Source organism: Peromyscus maniculatus, chromosome 4, assembly GCF_049852395.1.
Source record: "Peromyscus maniculatus bairdii isolate BWxNUB_F1_BW_parent chromosome 4, HU_Pman_BW_mat_3.1, whole genome shotgun sequence".
Lineage (NCBI taxonomy): Eukaryota > Metazoa > Chordata > Mammalia > Rodentia > Cricetidae > Peromyscus > Peromyscus maniculatus.
Window position 1 is genome coordinate 89,742,295 of NC_134855.1, and position 23,012 is coordinate 89,765,306.

The following is a 23,012-nucleotide window of genomic DNA, read 5'->3' on the forward strand; positions in this document are numbered from 1 at the left end:
ACACAGCTCACAAGGCTTCTATCTGCACATTTTAGACTCCCATAGGTGTTCTGAAATTTCTAACCTCCATGCAATACCTGAAAAGTCCCAAAAATGGAAAAGAGTGTGTGCAAGGTACAGACATTAAAAATTACTCAACTCAATATCCCTATATAAATGTTCCATGAAATAATACCCAGAAACTGCAGCTTATACGAGGATTTTCTATTCAAAATGAAAAATTTTCACTGTTCTGAAAGTATTAAAGAAACATTTCCTCTTCTGTATGTCTACGAGTTTGTTTCAAACAAATGCTAATCCATAAGAATTAAGGCTCCTGATTAATATAATCATTGCACTATAAATACATGTAATTTTATATATGCATGCGGAAGAAATTATCCTTTCCTTATAAGGATCAGACAAAATGGCATATATATGTATTTCTGTATATATGTATGTTTGTATGTATGCATGTATACAAAAACATATCAACGTATGCAAATAAAGGTTTTCCTCAGAGGTTGGGTGATAATGAATTTCCATGCTCAATTAAGACTGTACATAATGTCTATTCAGGAGACTTGTCTATAGCCCATTATCTGTCTGAATATTCTCCTTATTGCCATCTTCATTTCTTGATTTCTCAATGTGTAGATCACAGGGTTCAAAAAAGGAGTAACAACTGCATCAAATAGGGCCAGAAACTTATCCAGGTGTGTAGAGGAAGAAGGCCATGTATAGAAAAATATGGCAGGACCAAAGAATAAAACCACAACAGTCACGTGAGCTGAAAGTGTAGACAGAGCCTTGGAGGAGCCACTTGATGAGTGTTTCTGAACAGTAAATATGATGACAATATAGGAAATGATCAATAGGAAAAAGGTACCCAGAGACATGAATCCACTATTGATTGAGACCAGTAATTCCATTCTATATGTGTCCATGCAAGCAAGTTTGATAAACTGGGGAAGGTCACAGTAGAAGTTGTCCAATATATTAGGACCACAGAAAGGTAAATTTACAATGAAAGCCAGTTGTATCACAGAGTGCACAAGGCCAACTACCAAAGCAGTAATTAAAACGAAGATGCACATCTTGGGGCTCATCATGGTCAGATAGTGGAGAGGCTTACATATGGCCACATATCTGTCAAAGGCCATGGCTATGAGCAGCACCATCTCCACGCCACCAATGGCATGGATGAAGAAGATTTGAATAATGCAACCTCTAAAGGAGATGGCTTTGTGTTTTTTGAATAAGTCATAAATCATCTTGGGTGAAGTGGCAGAAGAAATACCTACATCGGTGAAGGAGAGGATGGACAGAAGAAAGTACATAGGGGAATGTAAGTGAGGGTCAGAAGCCACGGTGAAAATGATGAGGCAGTTTCCCATCATGCTTGCCAGGTACAACATTGAAGAGAACACAAAGAGCAGAAGCTGGATATCCCAGGAGTTGGTGAGTCCCAGGAACACAAATTCTGATGATACAGAATGATTCACTTTTTCCATTGAATTTGTCATCAGTACTGCCTAAAGGGGAATCAGGAGAAGCTGTAAATTAGGACAGTTACATTAACAGACCAGAAGGAAAAATCTGAAATGTGTGAAATCCTTTTGTACTTTAATGACATGGTCAACCTAAAGACCAACAGATATCTGAACAAGTACTGAACACGACTAATTAACAGAGAAGTGTAAATTTCAATCACACTGAAACATCACTTCACACTTCTTGAATGTAGTATTATCAAAAAGTCTAAATATAACAGGTTTGATGACTACCAGTAGTATGCATAGCACCTTTCAGCACTATGAAAGAGAACCAATAAGGGTAATGGTTCCATGTGAATATTAGGTTGATTTTACCAAGTTCAAACAGGGCTACAAACTAGTGGCTAGAAAGGTCACATATTTGAGGGAATAACTTACTACTATTACTCTGTTAAATTGGCATAGCATTAAACAGACTCCTAATGACTTACTGTTGCACTCATAGATTAATGCATCTCTCACCCCTCATCAGAGAAGCTCTTTTACAGTAAATGACAATTGACAAAGAGATCTGCAACTGACTAAGGTAAAGACAGTAAGAGATTGGAGAATTCCCAGCCTTAATAAAAACATCTGTATCATACCCCTCCTCCTAAAGCTCAAGAATTATTATGGAAAGGGGGCAGAACAACTTTAAAATCTAGAAGTGGTGAACAAGAAAACTGTGTTTTCCTGACATAGAAGGACAGTTGCACATATGTGCTCACACTCAGAAAGGTTGTGATAGCATGCACAAGACCTGCAAAAGTTCAAAACCTCAACATAGAAACAAGTGGTCGTGAAGTCCCATGCCTGGCTGAGGAGCTATTGGCAATTGATAGCTGCTGGAAGAAGGAAAGAAGAAAATAATAGACAAAAACAAAAGAAACAAGAAATAGAACTTGGGATCTAGCAGGATCTAGCAACATTACTTTTGGGGATATGTATATAGAGGAAATTTAAAAGTTATAATGAATAATTATCTTTCACTTTTTATTTCAATATAATTTACAAGAAACCAGTACATAAAATAACCTGTTTGCATTAATGAAATCATAGCAACACACACACACACACACACACACACACACACACACACACACACACACACACCTTGGAATATTCCTCAACATTTAAAAAGGGAATTCTGTATTTTGTAATAATGTTAATGAACTTGGAAGTCATTGTGCTAAGGGAAATAAAGAAAGAGAGAAAAATACTCAAGGTCTCACTGAAATGTGGACTCTGAAGTCATAGTCATAGAAGCAAAGAACACAATGGTAGGCCATAGAATGAATAACATGGATTGTGGAGATAGAATGAGAAGATATTGGTCAAAAGCTACAAACAGTGAGATGGGATCATTAGTTTGAGAAGATTAATTATGCATTATGCTAACTATAGTTAATAACATAATGTTTTATTCTGGAGAAATACTAAGAGTAGAACTTCAAATTATCTTATCCCCAATAAGCATGTGAGGTGATGCGTATGTTAACTAGCCTGATTTAATTGTTTCATTTTGTAAATACTTATTGAAATGTTACATAATATGTATATATAATATTTGTTAATTTAAAGAATTTATGAAATATTATTTGCAATGCTTTTGGTCCACATCTACAAAAATGAAAATCTATACTATACCCCCAAGTATTTCTCAAGTACTAAAGTTCTTTGAAGTATTTCTGGATGAGTATTTGTCAGTTGAGAAATTATCCATCTTTCACATTGCCAATCCCCAACATCTAAACAAGAATTAGGTTTTTTTTTTTAAAGAATTTGGCATTAGAATGACATATAAGTCTGACATTAAATATTTAAAACCACTGGGTAAAGTCAAATCCCAAATCACAGTCAAGAGGAAAAGTCTTTAAAAGGTTTCTAGATGCAGATCCCAATGGACAGTGTTACTAAGACTTTGCCCTGGGTTTTAGGTTTGCTTTCCTTGATTTACAGGAATTTCAGGAATCTTCTAAACAAATTTTCAGATATTTAGTCATCATAAAGGGCAAATTTGATAATTATTTCCAAATAAACATTTGAATTAAATGGATAGACTCCAACAAATTTTGTTAGTGGTCATGTGGACAATCATCCACCTCTCGATTTTCCTCCTGTGCCACAAGCCTTGCAAGTTTATTATCATGCTCAAACATTTTGTATTTTTAGTTTCCAAATAGTCACAAACCTTCTTTAAACATAAGCAAAACCAGGGTCTCTCTTTTTTAATTCAAAAACACCTTTATTTTTACTTATTATGGTAAATATAAATAATTTTATATTACTTCAAATATTTAGGTATATTCATAAAAGAAAGTTGCCCAAAAACTTAAAGAAAATCCTTTTAACAATAACTTCTTTATTACTCAAATTCTCCTTTTTGTCCTCTATCATAACTAGAAAAATGCTGATTTGTCAAAAGTTCAACTCCTCCTTATCATACTAACAATTCAAAAATAAAATTTATGTTGATGGTAATTATGAATAAAACAAGAAATATAATTCCAGATCTTGGAAAATTTATATAGGGTTTTGAAATTTTTCATATCTCATTTCAAAGTGAAATTACATTAAGAAGTACTTTTTCATGTACTTTTGATTTCCATGTCAAATTTTATTTCTGCCTAGGTATCTATAATGTTTCCCTTGAACACACTTGACAAGTTCCTAGGAAATCTGATTCTATTTTACATGACAATCAGTTTGTACCTATCACTTTTGAAAGCTAATGAATAAAAACATATAATCCTTATGACTTTTATTTTTGTTTTTGTAATCATCAAAGAACAGAATAATTAGCTGTAATCTATGATTAATCCAAAACATTATAAAGTTATTTGTTGTTTCCAATGTTTTCATAGTTCCCCAGATATAGTGTTTCTATCTCAAAAAGTCTGCTATCCTTTCCCAATTTGACATTAACTATTTTTACAATGATTCTCCTGTGATGCTCAGTTCCTTTTCTTGAATGGTATCTGCTCTGGTATGGCTCCCTCATGAACTTTATGATATGACCAAGTTCACAATAATTCCTACAACAGCATTGTGTGTATAAATAAAAACCACTCTTTAATATGTACAGTTGTCTACATCCACCCATTTTTACCTGCATGAAAAGAACAGCATCTTTACAAACTCAGATGTCCTATGCTTCCCTAACATAAAGTGTCTAATAATATCCTGCCATAGGAAAATATGAAACTAGTTATACATATCTCAAGAGGCCGATGACCAAGAAATACTGCAAACATGTAGTTTAGAAGCAGCTTGTAGCTCAGGGACATTTTCTCTAGAGAACCATTTGTTTTGGCCAGTGAAACTGAAAGATTTTGAAATTCAAATTATGATGCTAAGGAGAAAGAGGGAAACAGAAATGGAATTATTGCAGCATTGCTATGCTCTTAAAAAATAATTGATCCTATATTGTGATTAAACTCTGAACATAAATAAATATTAATTCATAAATAAATAGTAAACAATCAGGCAACTCTAAAATATACACTAAATAGTATAATTTGAGAGGCAGAGTCTATTCTTTAAATATTCATTTTAAGTAAAAGACCAATCTGTATAATCACAGACATAGATTTACCTACAAAGTCCAATTTACCTACAAAGTCACTAATAAGAAAGTTCAAACTCTATAAATACAACCACAAAATGCTGCTGGCATAAAGCTGACAGCACAACAGCATGCACACACACACACACACACACACACACACACACACACACATATATATATATATATATATATATATATATATATATATATATATATAAATGATGTAAACAGATATCCACAAATGGATACTTCAGTACATACTCATCATAATAAGATTTTAGAAAAATGGATCAAGACAGGAATCAAAAAAGAAATCAAGAACTTCCTAAAACTGAATGAATAGACAAAATAACCAAACTTATGGGATATAAGGCTGATCTAAAAGACAAGTTCACAGCATTAAGTGCTTACATTAAAAAATGCCTCCTAAAGCAATTGCAAGAGAGGGCCCTGCACCTTGCCTGGGAAAAACAGTAAAGCTGGCCCTGGGGTTGTGAGTTTGGGGGACTCGGAATTAAGGACCTGTGAGCAGAACTGGCCCCACTCCTTGCTTCAGGCTGCATTGGGTGAACTAACCAGGGCACTGCTGGAGAGCTCACCTGGGTAGGTACCATGAAGGATAGTAGGCAGGCTGACCAACCCAGCGACTACCCAGGCCCAGAGCCAGGGCTATGAGTTGGCCCAGCTCAACATCCAACCCATCTATTAACTGTTGGAGCATGTGAAGGGAACAAACCTACAAACCCAAGACAGCAAGATCTCAGAGACACAGGACAACAACAAGATATCCAAGAGGAGCCCTAGTGGCAGCCCATTATTGGCATGCCAGAAGCCAGAGTCCTTGAGCAAAAGCAATGACTCACGGCAATAAACATTTGCAAGTCAAGATGAATGGACTAAAGGGTAAACAGTTTGACTGAATGGGCCACACTACAGCTTCTACAGGGTTCTTCTCTCTTTTATTTTTTGTTTTTGTTTTGTTTCTTTGTTTTGTTTGATTTTTGGTTTTTCTTTTAAATTTGGTTTTGTTTTGGGGAGAGTTTGCAAGGGCAGAGGGCAGATGCAAGGGGAAGGAGAGATAAGTGGGATCCAAATGCATGGTGTGAAAGCCACAAAGACTCAATAAACTTTTTTTTTAAATTGGAGAGATCTCATACTAGCAAATTAATAGCACACCTGAAAGCTCTAGAACAAAAAGAAGCAATCATACCCAAAAGGAGTAGATGGCAATAAATAATCTGAAATTGACAAAATAGAAACAAACAAAAATATAAAGAATCAATGAAACAAAGAGTTGGCTCTTTGGGAAAATCAACAAGATAGACAAACCCTTATCCAAATTAATAGGCAGAGAAAGAAGGTGAAAAGGAAGAAATAACAACACTAAGGAAATTTGGAGAATCTTAAAAAATTGTATTCTGGAGAAAGCAAACAGGGGTGGGGGCATGGAGACAAATCTTATGAAAAGATGCTTTTAAAAACTGGACTCAAGAAATTGGAAAGAAAGATGATGGAGCAGAGCCATGTGTGGTGAATGATGAGTCTGTAGCATTGGCTGCTGTGTCTCAGCCAGCAGGCTGCAAGCACAAAAGTCATGCTGGACGAGGCATGGGGCTGCTGGCACCAAGGAAAGGATGGTGTGCAGTGGCCTGGAAGTCCGGCTAGCTCAGTCGGTAAAGCATGAGACTCTTAATCTCAGGGTCATGGGTTCATGCCCCATGTTGGGTGCCAGATATTGGAGAAATTATTTTGGCCACTCCACGTAGATAAAAGGATATTTATTTAATGGCGTATTATGGAGTTTGCATATAAATAGAAATGGATCATTTTGAGTGACGTAACCTACACCCATAAAAATAAAGATTGTATGTTTCCTTTCATTTGTGAATGCTAGCTTTGAATCTTCAGATATGTATTCATTCCCTTTGTGATACCTATAGAAGTCAAAAAAATTGTGACAGATCAGCTTTGGAAGTGGATTTCAATGAATGGAACACAGAAAATGGTGTCATAAAAATTTCTTTAGTATCATCTTCTATACCTATAAAATCAAAAGACTAACATGAAAGTTCCCATTTGTATATCTTGTGCTTGTAATTTTTCCATTTAGTGCCATTTTTCCTGTGAGCTGATTTCAGTTTCATTTGAATGTCTTGAACCCATGGCAGAGACCAAGCAACTGCAGCCACAGAAAAGTGGCATGCCACCACATATCATGCAGAGAAAATGGACACTTTGTGGCTCACCACTCCAGTTTCTCAAACTGGTACATTTTTCATTCTCTGTCCCTACTCTAGGTCCAAGTGTTGTATGACTTTCCCTGAGAACACATAAGGAAGCACCTACTAACCCCAGATAGAAAAGCCACTCACACACCAAGTCCACCTTAGTAAACCAATGAGTTTATTGTGCTTGTTTGTAGGGGTTGGAAAACTCAGAAGAGGTTACATCACCAGGACTCCAACCCAAGGTCCAAATCATTCACAGATATACCAGAGGACAACAACAAATATGGTTAATGGATTAGCTCTAATATAAACTCAAGGATGTATGATCATCTCATGAATGCCTCAGTCTTCATGAGGAAATGATAACAGATCCCATCTAGTAAAAGTCTCATTCATAAGACCCTAGCTTGTCCTATTCAAGTTTACATTGGTTACTCAAAACAAGCAAGAAACAAATACACAGACCCACAGACCCATAAATGCTTTAGCATTTCCCTCTCTCTCTCTCTTTTACATCATCCATGTTTCTTCAACTATTGTATCAGTACCCTCAGCATTCAACAAGGTTTTGCCTACTCTCTTACTGAAATATATAGTAAAACCTCCTATTCTGCTGAAGTTATTTGCATAAAAAAATTCTTCAGATTAGTCTCTAATCTTTCTCCATTGTTCTCCTTTTATTTTCTACCAAAATATTCCACTCAGGATTCTCCCCTAGTCATCCCACTAAAACTTTCCTTTACATATTTCTGATGCTTCCCAGATATAAATTAAGTGAATGATTTTTTTTTTTTTAAAGAGAAAGCCAAGAGGTCAGAGCTCAGAGCTAAAATCTTACCCTTCCTCCTACGAGCTCCTAGCTTCCCAAAAGAGAGCTATTTCCTGTGTGTAAGTCGTTTCATAGTCTTTTGTTCTGCCTTCTCATTGGTTGTAAACCCAAACACGTGACTGCCTCGTCACTGTCTGTATGTACAGCCCCCCAGGTCTTAAAAGCATATGTCTCCAATGCTGGCTGTATCCCTGAACACACAGAGATCTATGGGATTAAAGGCGTGTGTCACCACCGCCACAATCTGTCTATGGCTCTAATAGCTCTGACCCCCGGGCAACTTTATTTATTAACATACAATCAAAATCACATTTCAGTACAATTAGAATACCACCACATTTCCCCTTTTCTATTTTAATAAAAATGAAGAAGGGAATGCTGAAATGAACCCATATATACACAGCCAAGAAGAATGGACAGCTGAATTAAAAAACTGTCAACAATTTCCAGAATTTAAAATCCTGAATCATGACATAACACTAGTGGAATTCAGGTGTTTCTGGTACATGGACTGCTCTCACCCAATGTGAGGTTGAACTGTTGACCTTGTGTACATCCTACTTCACAAATGAGTCTGTCAGATACACTAAGCCTATAGGCTGAAGATGATGCCCCAACACTGTGGAGAAACCTCAGGTGACTGCCCAGGCAGCTGGCTGTTTCTGTCAACTCACAAATTTTTTGGAAGTTGCTTGCATGCACTTCCAGTTTTTATTTTTGTTAGCTAATATTATTCCCTTCTTGGGTCTCTGAGGGAGTTGAAGATTAGTTAGTTATGGTTGAAGATTAGTTAGGTATAGCTGAAAATTAATTAGGATAGAAAGTACACTAGATACCACTTGGATTTACCAAAATAGGATAGATGATGGAATTATTTTCTCTGATTTGTCAAATACCTGTTTAGGTATTTATTATTTGTATATATTGTATATAGTTATTGTACTTTTGTATATCGTTTTTCTTTTGTTAGTTATAACCTTTTGCTTTCTTTTTCTTTTTATTAAAATAAGTGAATGATTTTTAATCATCTTTTTAACTCAGGATCTTATTGTGCCATCAGCATATTGGCTTTTGTTTGATTTTCTTGGCACTAAAAAAAATCTTGATTTACTCATATATCACTAACTGCTCATACTATGTCTTCACTGACTACCCTCATTATTTTTATTATATGATATATGTAGGAATAGGGCTTGAGTCTTCAACAACATTTATTTCCTATCTACAGTCACTCTCTAGTCTTTCTCATCAAGTCTCATAACTTTAAGCAATATCTATATGCCAAATAATGCCTCATATTTCTGGCATGTACACCAAATTTGTATATCTGGTTTTCTACTTTGGTTTTAATGAAAATATCTAAAATTTCTTAGATATAACCTGAAAAGTACTGAGCTTCTGAAACTCCGTACACTCTTCTGAAACTCCAGAAGTCTTCCCTGTCTTCTATGATGACAATTCCTCATTTCACACCAAATTAAAAACAGAGTTATTCTCAAATTTCCTTTTTCCTGTGGTTATATCAGTTGTCTAAACTTATAAGAGAACTCTTCAAGATATATTGAGATTATTACTATGAATTACCATCTGTGATGCTACATAATCTATTATATATGTTCCATTCATAACTAAATTCAACTCTTGACAATATGCACACATTTGTAGTACATTCATCAGTACTATTCTAACCATGACAGTCAAAGATTAACTTTTTAATGTTAATATGTTACCTCACTGCTTAGAAATGATTGTCCTTTTACAGAATAAAAGCTAATATTTTGCAGTAATGCACAGTATCCAATATAATTTTGCCTCCTGTACTATTATCCCACTATTCACACACAGACAAAACTGTGCCTTTTTTAACCTCTCTTACTAGTTCTTGAAAAGAATGGGTGTTTTGTACATTTGCACTAGTTGGAATAGTCTTCTTCCTTCTTGTTTTTATGGAACAGCTGCATAGCAATTCACTCAGCTATACCATAGTTTTCTTCAATGGCACCTATCCAGAAATCTAACTCTGATTCACCCAGAAGCAAAACTCCACCACATCCTCACATCTCTTCTGCAGTTCCAGATATATCTCTATCTGTTCAATTATGTTGTTGCACACATTTTCATCTTGCTTATAACTTACTGTTTACTATACTTACTGTCTTTTTAGCTCAATTAGAATATAGGTGCCAAAATGTTTTTTTTATATATTTTGTCACTGAAATATCCTAAATATATAAAGGAAATGTCAGGTACTTGAGAAGTACTTCATAATTACTGGGTGAAGTAAAAAACTGAGACATATGCAGATTCACTTTTGAGTGTCTCTTATTTCATAGCTGATATGATTGAGTTTATTTGCTTCCATTATCTTATGCAATGGTGCAAAGTAAAGGGTCTATAAAGCCATTTTCACACATTAACATAATGAACATTAAACATATTCACCCTCTCTAATATTGTTTCATTTTCCCATACTACTTTTTGCTTTCATGTTTTTTCTTCCTCTAAGTTCCACATATGATAAGGGTCATGTCAAGTATATCTTTCCGTATCTAGCTTATTTCACTTAACATGATAAGCTATGGGGACATTAATTTTCCTGAAAAGGATATAACTTCGTTACTTCTTTTACTTATATACTGGACTGTATATAGATTTTTTATTTTCTTTGTGCATTTATCTACTCATGAACCTAGGCTAATTCCACAGTTGAGTGTTGTGAATAATGGTATAATAAACATGGGAATACTGATATCTCTACAGAAAGCTAATATTGATTTAAGAGATGTATGCTCAAAATATTATAGCTAGAATGTATTATGGCTAGTCTTTAATTTTTAGAGGAATTGTCATACTGATTTTCATATTAACTAAGTTATGTTACATTTATTCAACAATGTATGAAGATTCTTTTATTCTTATATCTTCACCAATATTTGTTGTCATTTTCCCAAAAATAGCCATTCTGACTGGGCTAAGATGGAATCTCCATGTAGTTTTGATTTTCACTTCCCTTACATATGTTTACAATTTGTTTCATTTATTTATTAGCCATTTTACTTATTTAAGAACTGCTGGTTCAGTTAATTAGCCCATTTATTGGCTAAATTATGAGTATGTTTAGTGGTTAAATTTTTTTAATTCTTTATGCATGCAGGATATGAATATCATATAATGGTTATCTGGCGCAGACTATCTCTCATTCTGTAGGGTGACTCTTGAGTTTAATATTTCTCTTGCTGCATGGACTTTGCAATTTCATGCAATATGATTTGTCAAAACTTAAATTTTTCATGAACTATTAGAGTCATGTTGAGAAAGTTTTGGCTGTATTTACACATTGAAGTCATTGCTCCATGTTTTCCAGCACTAGTTTTAGAAATTCAGGCCTCCTATTGGGATTTTTTTAATCAATTTTGAGTTGTTCTTTTTCTTAACAAGATGAAACAAAAAGATCAACACATGTATATCTAACTTTCCCCAGCCCCATACTTGTTAAAGAGACTGTCATTTTTATTGAAAATAGACTCTTCTCTTATACAATACATACCAATCACAGTTTCCCCTCCCTCCACTCCTGCCAACTCCCTCACACCTCCCCTCTCTTCCAGATATACTCCCACTCATTTTCCTCTTCAGAAAAGAGCAGCCCTCCAAGATATGACAACCAAACACAACAAAACAAGATACAATAAGACAAGGCAAAAGCCCTCATATAGGCAACCCAATAGGAGAAAAAGAGTCTGAAGAGCAGGCAAAAGAGTTAGAGACATACCTGCTCCCACTGTTAGGAGTCCCACAAAAACATCAAGCTAACAGCCAAAGTATATATGCAGAGGACCTAGTGCAGACCCTCGCATGGCCTGTGCTTACTATTTTAGTCCCTGTGAGCCCACGTGAGTTCTGCTTAATTGACTCAGTGGATGATGATCTCCTGGTGTTCTCCATGCCTTCTGACTCCAACAGTCTTTCCTCCCTCTCTTCTATGGAAATTCCAATCTCTGAAGGGAGGGACCCATTGGAAACCCCAATTTAGACTCTCTCTCTCTCTCTCTCTCTCTCTCTCTCTCTCTCTCTCTCTCTCTCTCCATAATGTCTTGCTGTGAGTCTCTGCACCAGCTCCCATTTCCTGCTGGAGGAAGCCTCTGATGACAACTGGACAAGGCACCAATCTATAACAGACTGTCATTAGGAGTCATTTAATTGATTTTTTTTCCAGTCTTGTTTGGTTCTACTCTAGGTCTCTGGGCTATCCAGTCTCCAGTTCCAGGCCATCCAGGTAGAGTAAGTCATGGGCTCCCTTGGGTGCTGTGGGCCTCAAGTTAAAGCAAATGTTGGTGGGCCACTCCCAAAAGTTCTGTGCCTCCAATGCCACAGTACATCTTTCAGGCAGGACAGATTATAGGTCGCAGGGCTTTATGGCTAGATTGGTGTCCAGATTTCTCTTTCTATAGCCTGTAAGTACCTTCTCATGCCAAAGAGATTAAAATTCAACCTTTGCAGGTACATGTCTGGCATGTGGAACTCATAATGACACCATCATGGCAAGGAGCAGAATTAGCAGTACTCTACCATCTCTGTTGCCTTAAGTAATGTGATCTCTTCTCTATCATAATTCAGTTATTTCATAATATCTGAAGCTGCTATTCAAGCTGCAAAAGGGAAAAGCAATCAATAGTGCTACCCAGCTGTAAAGCATCCATAACAATGACCAGCCTGGCAAGATAACCTCAATAGTGTGAGAATGGCACTCTCCCTGGAAAATAAGCAAAGTTTGTCTAACTGGACTCAATGTGAAGGAATCCATGCTTGGTACTGTAAACTTAGGCAGCTATTCATAGCTGTAGGCAGCATAGACTATAGAGGAAAATCCTATACTGCCATTCTGCTACAGGCAATTAATGGATTCTGAGAGAGTATGGATCAGTATTCTCCTGGGATGACATCCTTGATAGGGTATCAAATCCCATGTTGTTAGCCATAAACACATGTGCATATTTGCAATACTAAATGGACTCAGAAAGTTATATGTCTGTATGTGTGTATGCACAGCAATAATTTAAGGAGCTGTTATGAATTTGGGACAGATTGGAGAAGAGCATCAGAGGAGGCACAGGGCAAGAGGGGAAGGTAGAAAAGATATCAATGCTGCACTCACACATGAACTTCTCAAAAACTTCTTTTTAGAAGAAAAGGGTAAAAATGTGGAAGAAAGGTGAATGGAAATTGAATGGCTTTGAGTGCAAACTGTTCCTGAGGCAGAAAAAGCCTCATGTTTCCTTGGCTTCTTCCAGCTATTCCACACAGCTCACAAGGCTTTTATCTGCACATTTTAGACTCCCATGGGTGCTCTGAAATTTCTAACCTCCATCCAATATCTGAAAAGTCGCAAAAAATGGAAAAGAGTGTATGTAAGGTACAGACATTGAAAATTACTCAACTCAGTGTCTCTAATAAATGTTCCATGGAATAACAGCCAGAAACTACAGCTTATAAGAGAATTTTCTATTCAAAATGAAAAATTTTCACTGTTCTGAAAGTCTTAAAGAAACATTTTCTTCTATAGGTCTAAGAGTTTGTTTCAAACAAATGCTAATCCATAAGAATTAAGGCTCCTGATTAATATAATCATTGCACTATAAATATATGTAATCTTATGTCTGTATATGGAAGAAATCATCCTTTCCTTAAAAGTATCAGACAAAATGGCATATATATGTATTTATGTATATATGTATGTTTGTATGTATGTATGTATACAGAAACATATCAACACATGCAAAGAAAGGTTTTTCTCAGAGTTTGGCTGATAATGAATTTCCATGCTCAATTAAGACTGTCCACAATGTCTATTCAGGAGACTTGTCTATAGCCCATTATCTGTCCGAATACTCTCCTTATTGCCATCTTCATTTCTTGATTTCTCAATGTGTAGATCACAGGATTCAAAAAAGGAGTAACAACTGCATCAAATAGGGCCAGAAACTTATCCAGGTGTGTAGAGGAAGAAGGCCGTGTATAGAAAAATATGGCAGGAACAAAGAATAAAACCACAACAGTCACGTGAGCTGAAAGTGTAGACAGAGCCTTGGAGGAGCCACTTGACGAGTGTTTTTGAACAGTAAATATGATGACAATATAGGAAATGATCAATAGAAAGAAGGTACCCACAGACATGAATCCACTATTGATTGAGACCAGTAATTCCATTCTATATGTGTCCATGCAAGCAAGTTTGAGAAACTGAGGAAGGTCACAGTAGAAGCTGTCCAATATATTAGGACCACAGAAAGGTAAATTTACAATGAAAGCCAGTTGTATCACAGAGTGCACAAGGCCAACTACCAAAGCAGTAATTAAAACGAAGATGCACATCTTGGGGCTCATCATGGTCAGATAGTGGAGAGGCTTACATATGGCCACATATCTATCAAAGGCCATGGCTATGAGCAGCACCATCTCCACACCACCAATGGCATGGATGAAGAAGATTTGAATAATGCAACCTCTAAAGGAAATGGCTTTGTGTTTTTTGAATAAGTCATAAATCATCTTGGGTGAAGTGGTAGAAGAAAAACCTACATCGGTGAAGGAGAGGATGGACAGAAAAAAGTACATAGGGGAATGTAAGTGAGGGTCAGAAGCCACGGTGAAAATGATGAGGCAGTTTCCCATCATGCTTGCCAGGTACAACATTGAGGAGAACACAAGGAGCAGAAGCTGGATATCCCAGGAGTTGGTGAATCCCAGGAACACAAACTCTGATGACACAGAATGATTCACTCTTTCCATTTACTTTGTCGTCAGTACTGCCTAAAGGGGAATCAGGAGAAGCTGTAAATTAGGACAGTTACATTAACAGACCAGAAGGAAAAATCTGAAATGTGTGAAATCCTTTTGTACTTTAATGTCACAATCAACCTAAAGACCAACAGATACCTGAACAAGTACTGAACACGACTAATTAACAGAGAAGTGTAAATTTCAATCACACTGAAACATCACTTCACACTTCTTGAATGTGGTATTATCAAAAAGTCTAAATATAACAGGTTTGATGACTACCAGTAGTATGCATCGCACCTTTCAGCACTATGAAAGAGAACCAATAAGGGTGATGGTTCCATGTGAATATTAGGTTGATTTTACCAAGTTGAAACAGGACTACAAACTAGTGACTAGAAAGGTCACATATTTGAGGGAATAACTTACTACTATTACTCTGTTAAATTGGCATAGCATTAAACAGACTCCTAATGACTTACTGTTGCACTCATAGATTAATGTATCTCTGACCCCTCATCAGAGATGCTATTTTACAGTAAATGACAATTGACAAAGAGATCTGCAACTGAATAAGGTAAAGACAGTAAGAGACTGGAGAATTCCCAGCCTTAATAAAGTTATCTGTATCATACCCCTCCTCCTAAAGCTCAAGAATTATTATGGAAGAGGGGGCAGAATAATTTTAAAATCTACAAGTGGTAAACAAGAAAGCTGTGTTTTTCTGAAATAGAAGGACAGTTGCACATATGTGCTCACACTCAGAAATGTTGTGATAGCATGCACAAGACCTGCAAAAGTTCAAGCCATACAAAACCTGTTTACATTAATGAAATCATAATAACACACACACACACACACACACACACACACACACACACACACACACACACACACCCCTTGGAATATTCCTCAAAATTTAAAAAAGGAATTCCATGCTTTGTAATAATGTTATGAACTTGAAAGTCATTGTGCTAAGGGAACTAAAGAAAGAGAGAAAAATAATCAAGGTCTCACTGAAATGTAGACTCTGAAGTCATAGTCATAGAAGCAAAGAACACAAGGGTGGGCCATGGAATGAACAAGATGGATTGTGGAGATAGAAAGAAAAGATATTGGTCAAAAGTTACAAACAGTGAGATGGGATCATTAGTGTGAGAAGATTAATTATGTATTATGCTAACTATAGTTATTAACATAATGTTTCATTCTGGAGAAATACTAAGAGTAGAACTTCAAATTATCTTATCCCCAATAAGCATGTGAGGTGATGCGTATGTTAACTAGCCTGATTTAATTGTTTCATTTTGTAAATACTTATTGAAATGTTACATAATATGTATATATAATATTTGTTAATTTAAAGAATTTATGAAATATTATTTGCAATGCTTTTGGTCCACATCTACAAAAATGAAAATCTATACTATACCCCCAAGTATTTCTCAAGTACTAAAGTTCTTTGAAGTATTTCTGGATGAGTATTTGTCAGTTGAGAAATTGTCTTTCACATTGCCAATCCCCATCATCTAAACAAGAATTAGGATTTTTTTAAAAGAATTTGGAGTTAGAATGACATATAAGTCTGGAACATATTCAAATATCCAAAACTATAAAAAACTGATCAAGGTTGACATTAAATATTTAAAACCACTGGGCAAAGTAAAATTCCAAATCACAGTCAACCTTTTTAAAAGGTTTCTAGATGCAGATGCCAAGGGACAGTGTTACTAAGACTTTGCCCTGGGTTGTAGGTTTGCTTTCCTTGATTTACACCAATTTCAGGAATCTTCTAAACAAAATTCCAGATATTTAGTCATCATAAAGGGCAAATTTGATAATTATTTCCAAATAAAGATTTGAATTTAATGGATAGAAACCAACAAGGTTTGTTAGTGGACGTGTAGACAATCATCCACCTCTCAATTTTCCTCCTGTGCCACAAGCATTGCAAGTTCATTATCATGCTCAAACATTTTGTATTTTTAGTTTCCAAATGGTCACAAACCTTCTTTAAACATAAGCAAAACCAGGGTTTCTCCTTTTTAATTCAAAAACACCTTTATTTTTACTTATTATGGTAAATGTAAATAATTTTATTACTTAAAATATTTAGGTATATTCATAAAAGAAAGTTGCCCAAAAACTTAAAGAAACTCAATCCTTTTAACAATAACTTCTTTATTACTCGAATTCTCCTTTTTGTCCTCTATCATAACTAGAAAAATGCTGATTTGTCAAAAGTTCAACTCCTCCTTATACTAACAATTCAAAAATAAAATTTATGTCGATGGTAATTATGAATAAAACAAGAAACATAATTCCAGATCTTGGAAAATTTATATAGGGTTTTGAAATTTTTCATATCTCATTTCAAAGTGAAATTACATTAAGAAGTACTTTTTCATGTACTTTTGATTTCCATGTCAAATTTTATTTCTGCTCAGGTGTCTATGATGTTTCCCTTGAGCACAGTTGACAAGTTCCTAGGAAATCTGATTCTATTTTACATGACAATCAGCTTATACCTATCACTTTTGAAAGCTAATGAATAAAAACAAATAATCCTTATGACTTTTATTTTTGTTTTTGTAATCATCAAAGAACAGAATAATTAGCTGTAATCTATGATTAATCCAAAACATTATAAAGTTATTTGTTGTTTCCAATGTTTTCATAGTTCCCCAGATATAGTGTTTCTATCTCAAAAAGTTTGTTATCCTTTCCCAATATGACATTAACTATTTTTACAATAATTCTCCTGTGATGCTCAGTTCCTTTTCTTGAATGGTATCTGCTCTGGTATGGCTCCCTCATGAACTTTATGATATAACCAAGTTCACGATAATTCCAACAACAGCATTGTGTGTATAAATAAAAATCACTCTTTTATATTTACAGTTCTGTATATCCACCCATTTTTACCTGCATGAAAAGAACAGCATCTTTACAAACTCAGATGTCCTATGCTTCCCTAACATAAAGTGTCTAATAATATCCTGCCATAGGAAAATATGAAACTAGTTATACATATCTCAAGAGGCCGATGACCAAGAAATACTGCAAACATGTAGTTTAGAAGCAGCTTGTAGCTCAGGGACATTTTCTCTAGAGAACCATTTGTTTTGGCCAGTGAAACTGAAAGATTTTGAAATTCAAATTATGATGCTAAGGAGAAAGAGGGAAACAGAAATGGAATTATTGCAGCATTGCTATGCTCTTAAAAAATAATTGATCCTATATTGTGATTAAACTCTGAACATAAATAAATATTAATTCATAAATTAATAGTAAACAATCAGGCAACTCTAAAATATGCACTAAATAGTATAATTTGAGAGGCAGAGTCTATCCTTTAAATATTCATTTTAAGTAAAAGACCAATCTGTATAATCACAGACATAGATTTACATACAAAGTCCAATCCAGTGAATAACATGAATGGGGTTACTTAAACAACTATCAGTTTTTTTAAAGAGGGGCTAGAGAGATTGCTCAATGGTAAAGAGCACTTGTTCTTGAAGATACCCCACATGGCTGTTCATAACCTTCCATAACTCCAGTTCCAGCAGATCTGACACCTTCTTCTGACCTCCATGGGCATAAGACACACACATGGTGCACAGATATATGTGTGAGCAAAACACGCATACATATAAAATAAATGTTTTTAATTAAAATTAAGAAATTATAAAATGCTCATACATTCAAACTTCTTGAAGTCACTAACAAAAAAGTTCAAACTCTATAAATACAACCACAAAATGCTGCTGGCATAAAACTGACAGCACAACAGCACGCACAAACACACACACACACACACACACACACACACACACACACACACACATGCACATACATATAACCAAACAAAATAACCAAACTTATGGGATATAAGGCTGATCTAAAAGACAAGTTCATAGCATTAAGTGCTTACAATAAAAAATGCCCTCTAATGCAATCGGAAGAGAGGGCCCTGCACCTTGCCTGGGAAAAACAGTAAAGCTGGCCCTAGAGTTGTGAGTTTGGGTGACTCAGATTTAAGGACCTGTGAGCAGAACTGGCCCAACTCCTTGCTTCAGGCTGCATTGGGTGAACTAACCAGGACACTGCTGGAGAGCTCACCTGGGTAGGGACCATGAAGGAGAGTTGGCAGGCTGACCAACCCAGCGACCACCCAGGCCTAGAACCAGGCTATGAGTTGGCCCAGCTCAACATCCAACCCATCTATTAACTATTGGAGCATGTGAAGGAAACAAACCTACAAACCCAAAACAGCAAGATCTCAAAGACACAGGACAACAATAGGATATCCAAGAGGAGCCCTAGTGACAGCCCATTATAGGCATGCCAGAAGCCAGAGTCCTTGAGCAAAATCAATGACTCACGGCAATGAACATTTGCAAGTAAAGATGAATGGACTAAAGGGTAAACAGTTTGACTGAATGGGCCACACTACAGCTTCTACAGGGTTCTTATCTCTTTTATTTTTTGTTTTTGTTTTGTGTCTTTGTTTTGTTTGATTTTTGGTTTTTCTTTTAAATTTGGTTTTATTTTGGGGAGAGTTTGCAAGGGCAGAGGGCAGATGCAAGGGGAAGGAGAGATAAGTGGGATCCAAATGCATGGTGTGAAATCCACAAATAATCAATAAACTTTTTTTTTTAATTGGAGAGATCTCATACTAGCAAATTAATAGCACACCTGAAAGCTCTAGAACAAAAAGAAGCAATCATACCCAAAAGGAGTAGATGGCAATAAATAATCTGAAATCGACAAAATAGAAACAAACAAAAATATAAAGAATCAATGAAACAAAGAGTTGGCTCTTTGGGAAAATCAACAAGATAGACAAACCCTTATCCAAATTAAATAATAGGCAGAGAAAAAATGTGAAAAGGAGGAAATAACAACACTAAGGAAATCTGGAGAATCTTAAAAACTTGTATTCTGGAGAAAGCAAACGGGGCAGGGGCAGGGGCATGGAGGCAAATCTTATGGAAAGATACTTTTAAAAACTGGACTCAAGAAATTGGAAAGAAAGATGATGGAGCAGAGCCATGTGTGGTGAATGATGAGTCTGTAGCATTGGCTGCTGTGTCTCAGCCAGCAAGCTGCAAGCACAAATGTCATGCTAGATGAGGCATGGGGCTGCTGGCACCAAGGACAGGATTGTGTGCAGTGGCCTGGAGATCCTGCAGGAATTCCAACTAAATGGGGCCAGCCCTAGGCTCACTGTCTGACTTGCCCCAAACATGGAGCCACAAGGGTGGCAGCCCATCCTGTTGAGTGCATGCAGGATGGAGGTGTTGCCCAGCTGCTACAAACATAAAGGTTAAACCCTGGAGCAAGCCTCCAGGTGGCAGTCACCAAGAGCAGGGAGGTCTGTGGCAGCCAAAAGCTTGCCCGGGATACCATGCCTAGCCACAACATCACCCTGACCCTGGACAACAGCAGGCTATCTGAGATAAGTCTCAGCAATTGTCCAGTATTTATGGTGCTTCATAAGTGAGAAGCCTTAAACCAGACCAACAACTCTTTGCAATGAATATTTGCATGCAAAGCTGTTTGATAATTGTGTGGTGTGTGTGTGGGTGTGTGTGTGTGTGTGTGTGTGTGTGTATGTGTGTGTCTGTGTCTGTGTCTGTGTCTGTGTCTGTGTCTGTATCTGTGTGACACCCTGCAATTTCCAGCACCACTACGATAACGAAATAATCAATGGAGAAGTGGGAAAGATGGAGGAACGGAACAGTGAGCGCACAGTGGAGATGCAACAGCAGTGACAAGCTTGAGAAAAGGCTGCAGTGGACAGGGAAGCCGGTCATTGCCAAATAGGACTAACAGAGAGGTATGCAACAATCTGGAGCATGTGCAAACTAAGCCCCTGAACATGCTACCCAGCCACAGTAGCAACCTGGTTCTAAACAACAGATGTCCAAGATAAGAATGGTTTATTTTCTGGATTGGACCTCCTCAAAATAGCTCTATGGTCCATGCTTCCCCTGGAGATCATATTGGTATCTATGGTCCACTGCCCCAGGCTGAGTGGAAGCCTGAGGTTCATGTGGATGTCCATCATCCTGCAGTGTGGGGGGAAAGGAGTGTTAATGTCTATGGTCCATGTTACCACTGAAAGCCATGCTGTGGTCTGTGCTGCTGTCTGAAGCCATGTTGATGTCTGTGGGCTGTGCTGCCACAGAAGGCTATGTATGGGTCCATGGTCCTCCTGTGGCCAGAGACTCTGTTGATGTCCATGGCCCATGTTACCACCAATGGCCATGCAGATGTCCATAGTCTGTGCTGCTACCTGAAGCTGAGCTGATGTCTACTGGCCATGCAACTGTCAAGGGCCAAGTTGATGTGAGTGGCCTGTTCTACCACCTGAGACCATATAGAGTCCTTGGTCTGTGCTGTTACCAGAAACCATATGCAAGTCCATGATCCATGCTCCTACTGACTGTATAATACAAAGAAGCTATTTTTGCAGTAGTACTGATGACTACAGACTCACAATTGAGAAAGAGGGACATATACAGCTTCTATGACAACCCCTACCTTCTCTCCATTCCCCACCAAAAAAAAGTTACAGCCTCAACAGAAATCTCTCAAAAAGAACTCTTAAAAGTTGTGATAACTGTGGAAATCAGTATGGCGGTTTCTCAGAAAATTAGGAATCAAACTACCTCAAGACCCAGCCATCCCACTCTTGGGCATATACCCAAAGAATGCTGATACATACCATAAAGATACATGCTCAGCTATGTTCATAGCAGCACTATTTGTAATAGCCAGAACCTGGAAACAACCTAGATGCCCATCAACGGAAGAATGGATGAAAAAAATGTGGTACATATACACAATGGAGTACTACTCAGCAGAGAAAAACAATGAAAGCATGAAATTTGCAGGCAAATGGATGGAACTAGAAAAAATCATCCTGAGTGAGGTAACCCAAACCCAGAAAGACAGTTATGGTATGTACTCACTCATTGGTGGATTCTAGATATAAAATGAACAATCAGACCACAACCCATAGAACCATAGAGGCTATATATATAGCATGGAGGTCCCTAGGACGACTGTGGCATATAATCAATTTCAGTTTTACTCAATTATTGAAAAAAAATAGCCAAATGAATGGAAACACATGAACTATGAACCAAAGGCTGAGGGGCTCCCAGCTGGATCAGGCCCTCTGAATAGGTGAGACAGTTGATTGGCTTGATCAGTTTGGGAGGCATCTAGGCAGTGGGACCAAGTCCTGTGCTCATTCCATGAGTTGGCTGTTTGAAACCAGGAACTTATGCAGGGACACTTGGCTTAGTCTGGGAGGAAGGGACTGGACCTCCCTGGACTGAGTCTACCAAGTTGATCACAGTCCTCGGGGGAGGACTTGTCCTGGAGGAGGTGGGAATGGAGAGTGGGCTGGGGGTAAGGGTAGGGCGTGGGAGGGGGGAGAATAGGGGAACCCATGGCTGATATGTAGAACTGAATGATATTGTAAAATAAAAAATATATATCACAAAAAAAAAGTTGTGATAAGGATGTTGAAATGTAGCTCTCAACAACTGATGGCTTTTGGTAGGTGTGTGGGCAGGACTCAGTTTTCTTTAGGAGTTGGCCACTGAAAGTTTGACCACGCTCTAGTGATTATATGGGCAACACAGATTGGACTATTTTTCTCTTCTTTTTTTTTTTGAGGGGGGGGGGGTGGAAACGGGCAGGGAGGTCACAAGGGTGGAGGTAGCAGACCTAGGAGAACTGTCAGGTGGGCATGATTGGAGTGTTTGATGTGAAATTCCTGAATAATCAGTAAAAAAAATATTATGTAATAAAAATATCTGTATTTACCAAATTGGAAAATCTAAAATAAATGGGTAATTTTCTTAATAGACACCACTTACCAATATTAAATAAAGATCTGAGAAGCAATGTAAAAAAGACCTATAACCCCTAGTGAAATAGAAGCAGTCATTAAAAGTCTCCCAACCAGAAAATCCCAGGCCCAGATGGGTTCAGCACAGAATTCTACCAGACTTTCAAAGAAGAGTTAATGCCAATACTCCTCAAATTATTCCATAAAATAGAAAAAGAAG

The 23,012-nt window shown here is 36.9% G+C and overlaps 2 protein-coding genes across 2 annotated transcripts; both read right to left on the reverse strand.

Moving 5' to 3' along the window:
* Nucleotides 1-554: 554 nt before the first annotated feature.
* Nucleotides 555-1,505, reverse strand: LOC143272751 (olfactory receptor 4F3/4F16/4F29-like). Its single transcript, XM_076568729.1, has one exon. The coding sequence runs from the start codon at nt 1,503-1,505 to the stop codon at nt 555-557; it is 951 nt and encodes a 316-aa protein (XP_076424844.1).
* Nucleotides 1,506-13,989: 12,484 nt separating this feature from the next.
* LOC143272752 (olfactory receptor 4F3/4F16/4F29-like) lies at nt 13,990-14,940 on the reverse strand. Its single transcript, XM_076568730.1, has one exon. The coding sequence runs from the start codon at nt 14,926-14,928 to the stop codon at nt 13,990-13,992; it is 939 nt and encodes a 312-aa protein (XP_076424845.1). The 5' UTR covers nt 14,929-14,940.
* Nucleotides 14,941-23,012: the final 8,072 nt, after the last annotated feature.